The following is a 14597-nucleotide window of genomic DNA, read 5'->3' on the forward strand; positions in this document are numbered from 1 at the left end:
ATAGTCATGGTGAAGAAAGAAAAAGACATTTAAAGTCTTCACATGGCAGTGTATCGCTTGAATACAACTACTAAGTAAGTACTGCAGTTATTCTCACTGAGGTCATGCCTGCAATCTCTACACTAGACTTCTTTATACCAGAGTAAAATGAGGCAAACACCAACTGGAAAACATGTCACCTGCTTTTACTTCTCACCGACTGTCAGAATTAGCAGTATTATAAATAATTAAATAAAATACAAACTGTTCATCCATTCTCAGATTTTCTGTTGTGGTTCTTTTCTGATAATATACAGAAACAAGTCTATTACAGAACAAACCTGACTTTGTCAACTGATTTGGCAAGTGTACAAATTTAACACCAAGGAATTAAAAAAAAAGCCACAATACTTCTTCAGCTCTTAAAGCATGTTAGAAATGTCTACATGTTCAACTAAAATTTGAGTGCGTAATGTGAATACATTCGCTGTGGCAAAGGAAATTTTTCATTCACGTGCAGCTGCTGAAAAGCTCAGTCTTTTAGGACTCGTCTGTTTTTAAGCTCATCTTCATAACGTAAAGTCAAAGCTTCCAAACGTACAAGTAAAGAGGGCTGAACAACAAAAGACACTCAAAGAACAAGGTAATCATTCACCAACATTAAAATACAGAAAATGAATTCAATCAACAAAAAAAAAAAAATTAAAGAAAAATTAAACATTTTAATAAAATTACTGCAGAAATTAGATTCAAGAACAAATAATTCATATTGAAAATCTGTAGTACACTGTGATTCTCTAACAAACAAAATAAACAGACAAACTGTACACCCCTCATTAAACTGTGAAAACAACAACAATGACCCATAGAAGAAACTCTGGTGTTCAAGATTTCATGAAACAATACTTCACTGGCAGTGTAACGCTAAGTAAAACATGCAAACAAAAGCAAGTGCTGAGTTTAGTTTTCATTTTGTCTCTGTAATAGAGCAGGCTAAGGTGCACGTCTGAGTGGCAGCAGCTGCACAGATGAACGAGTTAAGATTTTTATACGACGAATGTTTTGATGACTTTTTGAATGATTTTCCCACAGCCTGGACATGGAGCCTGGAACTTATGAAGCCTCCTCGCACACGGGAAACAAGTCAACAGGTGAGCCGTGCGCCCGTGGATGATGTTCCCGTTACGAGGACGCACGCGACAGAGCTTGCACGGTTCCAACAGCGCCTCAGGCCTCACGTCCTCCACCTCCATGCCCAGGTTCTCCTGACTCTCTCCACCTGACAGCTGCTCGTCGTCGTTGAGGGCGTGGAGGCGCGGCGCTTTTCCTTTGCCCATCACCACGCTCATGGTGGGCAGGGGTCTGTCAGCTGTGGAGTGGGAGGGCAGGATGAGGGGATCAGACACCGTCCTGCTGCTGTCTGGGACATCAATGCCAGTGTCACTGACTTCTTCATCATCATCATGAGCAGTCAGAGAACTGCATGCTGGGATGTCGGGGACGGAAAGGGAATGGGCAAGCCGAGGGACATCTTTGTACCAGTTCTTACGAAGGGCCCAGCATCGAACACAGTACCTCTGGTGAGGAATGTTGTACTTCCTGCACTCTGTGCACTGCCAGGCATCCTGTGGAATGAATCCGTTAGAAGACTGGGTCTGTATTCTATTCTTTAATCATTAAGTGCACAAACACTAAAGCAGGACGTCCTGGTTACAGACCTGTGTGGAGATCTCTGTATCAGTGTCATCACTCAGACACTGAGAGTCCTCGTCTGGTTCCTCCTGCATCTTAAACAAAACAAACTGTCAAACTGACTTAGGTTCCCTTTAACAGGCACTTTCTGCAACGTCTGCCTTAATTTAACTTCTAATCATTTACACAGCCAAGATGGCCAAAATCAGATTTTTAATACTATGGGTAGTGAAAAAAAAAGAGATTCATTGCAATTTTATTATTGACAATTATCAATTGATTCTTAAATTTCCAGAAATTTTAATTTTTCAAAATGCAATACAAATCATACAAGTCCTAATTTAGATATTTCCATTACACTATACAATATTGAGATGTTACTCAAAAGATGAATCACATAATTCAGCAGCTGACTGATGTTAAATGGAAAATCAATAATCATTAATAATCAGAAAAAATAGTCAAAAATCATTATTGAATTGGATTGAGACTTTAATAATTGGTAGATTTGGTTGATTAACAACCTCTATTCATTAGTGCTGCTAACAAATGGCAAAGTAATTAACAGTAATTTGACATCTGCCTCCATGTCACCCGTGGTCCAATACCTAAGCTGCCTCTTCATTAACTCTAGATTCAGCGAGTCATCAGAGTATCCAGTACTTTGGTGAAAAATATTCTGATCATTAAACTTAATGTGGAGTTACACCAGAAAATATGGAACATTATGGATGATCATGAGAAAAGTACCATCAAAAACACATGGTGTGTAGCTACTGTACATACCTGAAAGCACTATAGAAAAAACAAATATTATTAATAATAACCATTATTTTTTCACACCAGCCAGTGGTAAGCTACATTGCAGCCACAGCTGCCCTGGGGCATACTGACAGTTACGTAGCTGCCATTTGGTGCCTACGGCCCCTCTGACCACCACTACATTCATGCACAATTCATACAAAAGCTTTACCTCTCGATCTGCCTTCTCCTCCTTCCCACTGATGTCCTCCTCCTCTAGGGAAGGCTCTCCTTCTCCTCCACTCCCTTCTTCCAGTGCAGCTTCTTTCATCTCCACACTGACCTGTTCACTCTCGCCCTCAGTGAGGAACCACAGGTCATCAGTGGTGTCTGATACGATGGCCGTGTCCTCCTCCTGTGCAGGAGACAGCTGACACATCAGCCAGACCACCGCTGTTAACCTCCCATTTATCCATTCGTTTACATTTAAATATTCTTTTTAGGTTACACTGGCAGAATTATAATCTTAGCAATGCTTTCAATTCATTACGCTAACTTTACAACAACATGAGGTGTCTTACTTGGTTGGTGTGGATGTCAGTAGAGCCATTACTCCTTCGACTGTAGTTATTTCTGAGATTACCCAGAAACCACCAGGGTAGACCAGAGAGGTCCCATTCATCCAGAGAAACGTCCAGTTTGGGTCGTTTGCAGGCTGAGCGTGGCAGGCCTTCTAAAGAGTCTGTAATATGGAAAAGGAATGCTTAGCCTACGCTACAAAATCTGAGAACAACGATACACGACTTATTTCTTACCATCATCTGGTTCCCGGGGCCGTCTCTGGGAGGGGGTCTGCAGGAGGGGTCCATTACTTCCAGCCTCCATACCTGCTTTGACCACACCTCCACACACCTACAGAAAAACAAAATGAAAACAGAGAAATTACAACACAAAGCCTTGACTATAAATTTGGAGAACCCACAACTCCTTTTCACACTGGCCTCTGGTTTTGGGGGGGTGAGATAGAGGAGTAGGGGAAACAGCAAAAGAATGACACTCCATAGTGGACAAACTGAACACCTGCACTGAAAGCCATGAGTTTAGAAAGAAAAAGACAAAGCAGTTTTCTAAATGTTGTGTTATTTGTCATCTGCCTGCTGATAAAATCAGCTAAACTCATTCAAAAGAAAAGGGAAATTTAAGTGCTTTTATAAATTATCTTACAATCTCACACAAAATTATTGAGCAAGTACATTAATAAAAAAAAAGGATGAAGCAGATTATTATAATTTAAAAAAATAAACTTGTTCTATAGCACAAAAAAGGTGAAATCATTGTGTCAGAAAAATGTAATCAGAATAAAGTAATTTGATCAATTTAAAGAAATCTTCCACTGTTTTTACAAATGTGGCCTAAAAAATGTCCTTATTAGAAAATCTATGCCTAACAAAACACATTGTTTTGCACTATATTCATTTTATTGACTTTTAAAAACGGGACCAATCTGTATTCTGCCATTTGCCTGTAAACATCCCATTGTTTTCTATTGGAGTGAAGCATTCAGTCTGCTTTTTAGATCATTGAGCAGCTTTTTCAGTGAAAATGAAAACTTGTGTTGCTAAATAATCAGGAAAAGTTAAAGATGTAATGTAACCCTCTTTTGTTCACCAAAAGAAAAGTTGAGACCCAAAAAATGATCTGTGACCGCAGGTGGCGACGGTTCCAAATCTGCGGTTAGGTAGTACACAATGAAGCAGAGAAGAAGAGCTCAGTGCGCGGCTGACACTCTGGTGGCTTTAGTTAGTAAGTAAACATGGACGGTTGAAGGACTCTCACCCATAAGGACTTTTATCCTCAGGGTTTGTGTGTAACAAATATGGTGCAAAACAATGCGTTTTGTTAGGCATGCATCTTCTAATGAGGACATTAAAAAATTGTTAAAACAGTGGAGTACCCCTTTGAGGATGAATTTTTACCACATACAGTCACTGTGGATCAGAGAATCTGTGTGAAACGGAAAAGAAGAGATGAGGATATTAGAAGATAAAGGAACAATCAGGGAGCAGAGGAGGCCCGTGGTTAATCAGGAGCTGTGGTCTCCAGTACGGAGCAGAGAAGAGAACTCTGAGACAGACAGAGATGGTGACTCTGCCCTCCCCGTTTCACCAGGTAGAGCTGGTGAGTCACGATAATGTGTGACAACACCAGACTAAACCAAAGAATGGGGATGTACAGAGACGGTGCCACTCTGTACAAACGCAGCAAAACTAATGAAGACAGCAAGTCCCAGCCCCCCTCCTCGGTACACACACGCCCACAGGTGTTCACTTCTTTTGATTGGTGTGCCTCACACTGTACAACACTGTCTATGTACAGCTGCTCCTGTCCAATAGGCTGTGTGTGTAGAGAGGAGTGAAAGGCTGAGGATCTCTGTTTCTCCTGAGCACCATGCTTCGGCTTTACCTGACCATGATCCTCCACTCCGCCATCTACACACTCACGGCCCACAGAAAGACTCTCTGCAGCGTCTGCATTTCAGATGAGACACAGTAACAGAAAAAAACACCCTCCTTTTTATTATAGCATCACACACACACTCTAAGGCCTTCTTCAACTTATTTGAAGAACGTGCTGGAAAACACATTCATCTCAGGCTATCAGGATTGTTTTTTTTTTATTACATTTTTCAATTATAATTACATTTAAACTAAACTGAAATTTAAATTTTATTTTTTTCACCTAAAAGTCAATTACAATTACTGAGCATTAAATAAAAAAGCCCATAAAACCTATCCTTCCTCTTGGGTTAGCATCTCTTGTAAAGAACACTAAAAATGTTATCTATAATGCAATTTGTTTTTCATCTCTTGGTTACCTTATTAGGCTTCCTAATGAATGAAAATATAGATATTAATATTTCAAAAATGGTAAAATGATCCTCAAGAGAACTGACAGGAAAACTTGACGTGAAACATATTTTAATAATTGTTAACTACGTATGTGTAAGCCATAGAACTGTAACATGGTTTCCTTGGTTTGTGTTTAATTAAATTGTAAATGACAGTTTTTATAAAATTTTCATAGCAATTACAATTACAAAGTCAATTATCTGAACTCAATTACAAATTACAATTATAACGGGACCATATTTTTTTCAATTAGAACTACGTCATAATTGTAATTAATTACCAATCACACAACTAAAATCATAACTGACCCCAACCCTGCAGGCTATGTTGAAGTCTGTCACTCTTTCAAGCAAAGCACAAACTATCACAATCACTCACAAGAGATTTCATAAAAACATAATGAAAGAAATGGTGAAAAAGTCTGTACAGTCCCTCAAATATTCACTGCATCTTACCATAACTCTTCCTTTCTACATCAAAGACAAAAATTAAATGTGAGGACTTCTTTAAAGGGACAGAACTTACCAGCACAACCAAGAACCACCAGGTATTTTTTCAGCATTTCATAGACTGGACTGTAACGTGATGAAACACAAAGTCAAAATCACAGAGGTTTTACAAAAGAGGGATTCATTTAAGGTTGTGGTGGATACCTTGGATTTTTGACTGAGAAGCTCTCCACTTCCAGAAGCTCTCCCAGAGGATCATCCTGGCAGTGGACGATGTGCTGCCTATGTTTGTCATACAACTGCCTCCCCATGATGTACTGGCCCAGGTAGTGCATTACCTGCACATCAGGATGATATTAAACACAATTGTTTTATAATGATCCACGCACCATCAGTAATGCCTCGATGAAGCCTGTTTCGTTTGCGACGTCCGTGTGTGTATGTGTATAACTCTGTGTCCGTGTGTGTATGTGTATAACTCTGTGTGTCCGTGTGTGTATGTGTATAACTCTGTGTGTCCGTGTGTGTATGTGTATAACTCTGTGTGTCCGTGTGTGTATGTGTATAACTCTGTGTGTCCGTGTGTGTATGTGTATAACTCTGTGTGTCCGTGTGTGTATAAGTACAACTCTGTGTGTCCGTGTGTGCGTGTGACAGAGTGAGCGTACTAGCCCATGTTTCTTTGGAAATCACATCTTTTTCAGCTTTAAAACAATCCTATTCCATAACTAACAGACTTACAGGACATAAAAATCCCCTGGAGCTGTTTTTATTGCACAAAACAAATAAACAGACGAATCTAAGAAAGCAGCAACTCAAATAATTTGCATTGACTAATTATCTTCATCGGTTTAACCGATGAATCATTTCCTCCTTGATAGTTTATAGTGCTTTTAAACACACAGGATGTCTGGCTACAGCATATCACCAAGATAAAGGAAATGGCTGAGCTCATCTGAAACAGGACGATAAAGAAATCAGACCTGTCCAACAGCTCATTTTTTAGTTCGCCTACGGCTTCAATGTCTTCAATGATCCGGACTTTTCTAATGTGTCTCTCATGTTACTGATGCACAAAAGTCAGTGGCTCTCACTCTTCCAGTGTCCTGTCAGTTTTTATGGTATTATTTTATCTTGGGTTTTACTCTAATGTGAAATTTTAAAAAAAAGAAATTAAGAAAAAAAAAAAAGAAAGCTCTACCCAGAAAAACATTGCATCTCTTCACTGTGTGGACCTTAAACCCAACTGCTTTCAGGACTTTCTTTAAAAAGAGATTCTTAATCTAATGAGACTCACTTGATTAAATAAAAGGTTAAAAAAAAAAAATCTTAATCCATGTTTTACCTCTTTGAGGGTAAAGACATCTTCCTGGGCACCAGCTACTCGCAGAATCTGAAGAAGAGGAGCTTTAGGTTGGACCTGGAAAACAGTAACATTTTACAAAAGGATTTACATGAAAGTTAACACACAATAAAAAGCAAAACAAATGTCTATAGGCCATGAAAACTACTATATGAGCAGCCACAATTAATTGATCATTTGCAGTATATAAACTAATACCATCCTGATAAGCAAAGAAGACATTATTAAGTATAATATTAACTCAGAATGCTTGTGATAATAAATAATAAAAAACAGATAACACCACTTTCATGCACAGAATTAAACATTATGTAATTAACAAAAATCTACAGAAGATCTAACTACAAATGAACAAGTCCGCAGAGAATACAACATTTTTTGCAATGTTTTTACCTCAATATAAACTTGTAATAAAGATGTTTCTTTGGTTTATTCTCTGAACTAATCACTGAAAAACTAGTAACTCATGAATTCACAGACAAAAAAGATGAATACTTACTGTTTTCAGTAATCGCCACTTTCAATTATTGAAATAATTAAAGTCTATTTATATTGATTAGGCTTGGGCGGTAATTATGGAGGACCAAACCTGCCAAAAGTATACTTAAATAAAAAAATATTGGAATAAATAAATACAAGAATGAATAAATAAATTAATAAAAAACTGGTAAATAAATGGGACATAAATAATTGAATGTCTTAAATTTATTTCTACATTTATTTATTCATACAATTATTTATTTCCACATTTCTGTGTCCCTATGCTAATGAGGTAGGAGGGACTAACCTCAGTCTCATACACAGAAATGTGGAAATAAATAAATATAGAAATAAATGTAAGACATTTAACTTTTATTTATCCATTTTTTTTATTTATTATTCCAATATTTATTTATACATTTATTTATTTATTCTTTTCGCAGGTTTGGTCGTCCATAGGTAATACGGTAATACCGTAAACCGCAGGGTCATAAAAAGATTGAATATTAAATAGGATTTATTTAATGCCTAAACATGATTCTATGTCCAGGAGCACTTATGTGTTGAATGAGTTGTCGTTATGTGACAGCACAGAAGCGACTAGATTACATTGAAATCAATGTAAATGATGCAACCTCAGCTTATCTCCCTCAAGCAACGTGAATTGCGTGATTTGAATGACTAGGTGAAAAATGTTAACTTTTCAAGCTAAAAATCCCCCGTCCTTCAGTCTGTAGAGGCGAGGCTGCAGACAGCTTCTGCAGCGGAAGGATGCCGCTAGACACTTCCTCAAAATTAAAGCGGTTAACTTCTTGAATAAGCCTACATTCTGGGTGTACTCATCCTTTAGTAACTCAATAAGTTGATCATTTAAACCGTAAAAGCGGCGCTGTTGATTAGTTATGTAAACGGCCAGAAAAGAAAGAAAAGAATCGATCAGTCCTGTCTCCTGTCACTCAGCTCCGTAGACAGACAAACACACACAGTCGCGTTCGGTGTGAACGCACACTGAGCCTTACGTCATATTTTTTTATTAGTCACGGTAATGCCGTATACCGCGGTAAAATAGGGAGCAGTTTTGACGGTATCAAAATTTGGATAATGCCCAAACCTAATGTCTATATAGATGGTTTTGGCCCGCTGGTTAGTTCTAGACTTTAAGTAGGCCAAAGTACGATAGGAAAAAAAAGATGGAAAAAAGAATAACACCTGAGACAGCTTATATAATTGAATCAGTGTAAAAATTGTCAACATCTGTAGAAAGCTTACCTGGTTTCCTTCTCCAGGGAGAGTCCTGCATGATGAGCCTGACGCCAGAGGCTGGACTGTTAGAGAGCTCATTGTAGACGAGCAAAGCCTGAAAAGCAAATGGAAAGGTTGAACATGTATTAATGATCACTAAACATTGACACATACAATAAGGCCTCGTTAAACCAAGTGACTTTAACATCAGCTAATATAAACAGACATCTCTAGCTCCACCTAGTGTACAGTCCTGCAACTGCTTACCATTACAAACACAAATGACTAAATATTAAAACAACAATGCTCACAAATTGTCATTTAATAACATTCTTTATTAACACATACGAATCTAAGTCTAAATTTAACATAGGTTGCAAAAGCATTAGTAACATGTACACAACAGCTGTGCGGACGGAGTCGTGACTATGACTTTTACATTCACATATTTAAACATGAGGAAAGCCTGATTAACACTGTCTGACTGACTAAATGAACAACCATGGGGTCGTAAAGCTCAAATATAAACCAGCTAGTTTCACAGTCACAACGGACATGTGCGCTCAACCATCCCTGAAAGGGCTGCTAACGTGTCAGCTAGCATAGCAACGTAGCTAATGTGAAACGTCAGCTCAGACAAAATATTGATTTAGTTACTCACCGCACAGAGCTGACATCACTTCACGACTGCAACATGGCTGCAGGACTACGTCGCTCTCCAATGTTGAGCCTCATGTTGGATAGAGATGATGAATTTCGGATTTACTGCAGTAATTAACTACAATGCTAACGATTAGCACACCCGTTGGACTACATTCAAACACGTACAAAACGCACGAGCTTCCGGGTACTGAGAAGGTGGCGCCCCCTACTGTAAATACACTAATGATGTTTTTGAAAAAAGAGCTTTTTTTCCACACAAAGGAAACGGAATTAATACAAAGCAGATGTATAGTTTTAATACACACGCGTTTGTGTGTGTATTAGAAGATAATGTTAAAAAGGACAATGGCTAAGCACTACTTGGATTGGGGCCATGGTTGGGGTCAATTATAATTGTAATCGCGTAATTGCCTATTCATTACAATTACGGCGTGATTGTAACTGTAATTTTAAAAATATGTTGCTGTCATAATCGTAATTACATTGTAATTGAGTTTAAATAATTGACTTTGTAATTGTAATTGCTATGAAACTCCTTTATGAATTGTCAATTATAATTTAACGCAAACATGTGGAACCATGTTACAGTTCTATGTACAGTTCAACACATATTTATTTCAGGCTCAGTAATTGTGAATAACTGTAATTGAACTTTAGTAATTGAGAACATAATTGTAATTGACTTTCAGGGGGGAAAATAATCATTGTAATTTAATTGTAATTGGAAAAAATGTTGGTCACTGTAATGGTAATTGAATTGTAATTGAACATGGGTAACTGAAAACATAATTTGAAATGAAAAAAAGTGATTGACCCCAACCCTGGTTGGGGCGATGAGTTCACGATACGATATGATAGAATGAAAAGATGGGCACACGATAACGACACGATTCAACATTTTTGGAAAAGAAAAACAGACAGAAAATAAATCCAGTTGGAAAAATAACCTGGACTTACTGACATACTTAACTCTGCGTATGACCTTTTCAACTCAATAAGAACACTTTTTTTTTTTAATCTGACCCCATCCCTTTGTGATTCCGCTGATACCCTCGTCGATGCTTTAATATCACGATATCTTGTTGCACGATATATCGTCCTACCTTTATTCAGCACATCTGTCACTATTTTCTTTACCGGAAGTTTGTTGTAATGCTTACAGATGAGCAAAATTTAATTAAAAACAATCAACCCTTAAACTTTTCTTTTTTTCTTTCAGAAATAACTTTTCAAGTTAAACATCAATTCAAATAAATGTTGATGCACAATAAGGTGTACAAAACAAATGGAGATAAAATTTAAAAAAAAAAATAGAAACATGAATGTAAGAACGTGTAAAAACCTGCCTTGACTTTGTTAGTGTGGAATTATGAATATAAATAAGAACAAAGACACTTTCTTATACATAAAAGGGTTTTATTCATTCTATACTTGCCACTTGTAGGCTACACAACAGTTTATTCCAGAGACATCAATGTCTGATCTATAGCAAACACTTAAAAGGATGCTACTATACGAGTACCACAAATAACGGTCTTAATGAAATTCAAAAACGCTACCATTACAAATCTGTAGATACAGTGCAAAAACAAATAATTGAATCTAGCTGTGTTTGCTGTTACCAGCAGTAGAATAAGCCAAAGAGCAGAAAGTGTATAAGATGACGACTCTCATACCTGAAACAGCCCACTAACCAGTCACTCATTAGAACATCTTGTTACAGTAGCTTAATCACTGAGATATTATTGCTTCTGCTAAAGAATGAATGGACTAACCATGAGCACTGAGTGACCTAAATTGCATAAGAAAAGCAAATATTCCTGGAAAAAAGTGTGTAAAACCAGACAAATCAATAACAAATGACTTCCGATGACCATTTTATCAAATTACTGCATGGATATGTTTATTCTTTGTTTTGAATAAAATCATTCTGAAGACACTCTTTGTTTGTGGGCCACATTATTACAACTATCCCAGTGTGTATGATGGTGTTGGCTGATACAGGAAATATCAAAAAGAAGAAGAAGAAGAAAAAAAAAAAAAGAAGAAGCTAATTAAGCAACAGCATATAATGGTCCGTTATGTCAGGCTAATTTATGAAAAAAGTCCAAGTGAAGAACTGGAATTTTTCATTGCCTTCATCATTTTTCACAGCTGGGCTAGATTAGATTTCACCTCTGTAACCTGAAATCAAAAGCTAAACCATCAAAAGTGCTTTGGCAACAATTCAAGTCTTTCATTTTCACTACATGAGCAGGAGAGAGTAATGCATGGGCTTCCACTAAAGGTGTTCTACTGGAAAGTTACTTCTATCGTACACATTCACAATGTTTACTGTTGTACAACACGACAGGAAAGGAAGGATTCACATTTCCCTTTTGGATTGAAAAATAAAACTAAAAGCTTTCTGGTGTTTAATACAAGGTCCAGTAATGAATAGGATGTTTGCTGTTTAAATGAAATCATTTTGTAGAAACCTACAGCAGTATTTCTCATTTATCAGATTTGTTTTTGTTAAAGCCGTTGTGCTTATAAAGTTGGGAGAAACATTGTTTTTAAATGTTATTGTTTTGTTCCCATGAGTTCAAAATTGTGGACTGTGAAAAAGAAAAAACATCTTTCAGTTGCTAATAAGAAAATTTTACTATCATTCAAATTTGATAGCAGATTCTATCATCTATCCAGCATTTGTACTTTCTTTCACTTGTGGTTTTCAAAGATAATTTATGAAGTCTTCTTTTGAAATACGGATCAAATGAAATGTGTTCCACAGCAAACACAAAGAAGCCAAAGGAATTTTTAAGTGTAATAAAGTAATGATTTTTGACTCTGGGAACAGACCAATATCAAAGAGGAAAAAATAAAATAATCCATGAACCCCCTAGAGCAGGAACCTCCTTACAGAACAGCAGAGTCACTCTCAGAGCTCAAACATTATTTTCTGTTAGCTGAACTGAATGCTGACTCAGCCCATGTTTTCAAGTCGTAGCATCTACATTGTACTTTCCAGTTACAACAAAAAGCAATTTCTTCTCAGGAATCCCTCAGAGCACAAAACAACATGTGCTCACACTCAACAGTCTCTACTGAACTTTCTGTGGCACAGCAAACAAAAGCTCCCCGGGTACCCGCGGGGCTTTCTTCTGCTCTGTGCAGGATTTGTCTCCCCTTCCCTAAACCACAAAACCAAGTCTGTTTGTGGGAGCATCACGTGGATCAGAGAAGCAATAAAAGAAGTCACCCCTCTGATTGTTGCCTTCTCCAGCCACCAGAGGACAGTGAGAAGTGAGAAGCAGCCGATTATCAGCACGTGGGAACAACAGGAATGCCCAGACAACATGAAAGACTGCCTTAAATGTAGTCTTGAAGTGCCCTTGGATGGAAAGAAACCTTATTCTAAAAGGTCCTATGAGGACACACAACAAAATACCAGGTTGAGAGGATTTAATGATGGAGTTAATATTAGAAATGTCATCATCGACTCACAAACCTGATCTGAATCTTCATTGTAATGCACTTTTTCTGTCTCCATGTAGTGGGGTTCAACATCGTCAACTCCTTCAATCTTATTAGCTTCCACATTCTCTCTCATTACAGAGTACCGATGCACCAGGAACCTGAAGACAGCAAGAGTTAAGGAGACAGCCACACTGCAGGTGGATGTTAAAAAACTCAAACTTTATTAGTTTGAGTTTTTTGTACACATTGTTACACATATAAATTTGTCCTCTGCAATTTAACCCATCCCCTGGGGGGCAGTCGGCAGCCATTTTGTGGCGCCCGGGGAGCAGTTTGGGGTTAAGGGACTTGCTCAACATCCCACAGTGATGGAAAAAGAGGATAAACCTACCGTCCTCCGCAGACATATTTCTTAACCAGCCACACAGCTGTGACAGCAGACACAAGGAGCATCACTATGACGACCGGCACGACCACAGCAGCTCTCGATGGGCCGTCGTCACTCTGTAACAGAGAAAAAGGATTCAAAATAAAACACACAATAAAAAGTGACACAGGCCAATGCAACTGGACCAATCTGTATTACTAGACTAAAAGTTCATTTCAGCTCATGTGGTTCACTTTGCACAGCACAAAGCATGCCAAAGACAGAAAGGTTTGTGATGTAAGAAACAGGAGAGGGAGAAATCCTCTATTAAAGGGGAGGTATGATGAAAAAATCACTTTATAATGGTTTTGCTACAGTGATATACATCCCTTTAGCCTCATTCAGAGGGCCAAAGTGGAAAAAGTTATGTTTCCTCCCTCCCTTGTTATTCCACATTTTGTAAAAAAAAAAAAAAAAAAGTCAGCTCCAAACGGGCAAGTTGGATTTTCCGGAAATTCTTCCCCTGGAGCAGTTCCATTTTTAGTACCCGTTATATCGCCTCATATTGCCTTTGACTTGACTCAGCGGTTGGACAAAACAAATGATTATCACCTTAAATTGATTATTCATGTGGCTAGGAGAGGAGAGGAGGAGAAAAAAGCGACGTAGCAGCTCTGGTGAGTGATTCTGAAAACAGCTGATACCTCCGCTGCTGCTGCTGCCGCATACACACAATGAAACAGTGTTTATCTGACTCACAATCACAATAGCCACTTAATTATCGATGTCTCTTACTGTAATGTGCAGTTTTTGACTGAAAACAACAAGTAGGGATAAACCGATATGGACTTTTTTTGGGCCGATGCCAATACCGATTTTTTTCCATCAGCCTTAGCCCATGACCGATACGGACTGCCAATTTTCTTGAGCCGATATTTGGAGCCGACACTTAATTTACATCATAAAAATTATACAATGATGATAACAAATGGTACAAGTCATTTATTGATCTTAACAAAGGTGAGGTAGAACGACAACAAGTAAAAAATATTTAACAAATATTAAAAACAGGTGATGTAGAATAAGAACAAGTAAAATAATGCAAATCGGCGAACGCAGCAGCCCGCACGTAAAAAACGCAAAAATCGGCCGATAATATAGGAATCTGTAGTGAGATGGGTGATCGTGGTATCCAAACGCTGCGCTCAACTTCCTGTTTCTTGTTTCCTCCATCCCCTGTAATGTTCCTGATC

The 14597-nt window shown here is 37.9% G+C and overlaps 2 protein-coding genes across 4 annotated transcripts in view; both read right to left on the reverse strand.

The window, feature by feature from the left end:
• Positions 1-681: 681 nt before the first annotated feature.
• On the reverse strand, positions 682-9723 carry mdm4 (MDM4 regulator of p53). Of its 3 annotated transcripts, none has more exons than XM_028447378.1 (11): positions 9517-9723; positions 8883-8970; positions 7116-7190; positions 5975-6108; positions 5847-5896; positions 4876-4940; positions 3228-3324; positions 2994-3154; positions 2645-2827; positions 1698-1766; positions 682-1604 (listed from the first exon to the last, which is right to left on the reverse strand). In XM_028447378.1, the coding sequence occupies exons 2-11, from the start codon at positions 8952-8954 to the stop codon at positions 1026-1028; spliced, it is 1485 nt and encodes a 494-aa protein (XP_028303179.1). In that variant the 5' UTR covers positions 8955-8970; positions 9517-9723; the 3' UTR covers positions 682-1025. The 3 variants fall into 3 exon arrangements, with proteins under 3 accessions (XP_028303179.1, XP_028303178.1, XP_028303177.1); XM_028447377.1 differs by having other exon boundaries at positions 1698-1760; positions 2645-2842; positions 9517-9722; XM_028447376.1 differs by having other exon boundaries at positions 2645-2842; positions 9517-9722.
• Positions 9724-10979: 1256 nt separating this feature from the next.
• The window catches only part of LOC114463886 (sortilin-like), a 28292-nt gene continuing 24674 nt past the window's right edge, over positions 10980-14597 (reverse strand). The window contains exons 18-20 of the mRNA XM_028447749.1: positions 13369-13481; positions 13009-13135; positions 10980-12924 (exon numbers count right to left, since the gene is read on the reverse strand). Coding sequence (XP_028303550.1) covers positions 12910-12924; positions 13009-13135; positions 13369-13481 — 255 coding nt within the window. The 3' untranslated portion in view covers positions 10980-12909. The remainder of the gene's footprint in view (positions 12925-13008; positions 13136-13368; positions 13482-14597) is intronic.

The sequence above is a fragment of the Gouania willdenowi genome, chromosome 5 (assembly GCF_900634775.1).
Source record: "Gouania willdenowi chromosome 5, fGouWil2.1, whole genome shotgun sequence".
NCBI classification, from domain to species: Eukaryota; Metazoa; Chordata; class Actinopteri; order Blenniiformes; family Gobiesocidae; genus Gouania; species Gouania willdenowi.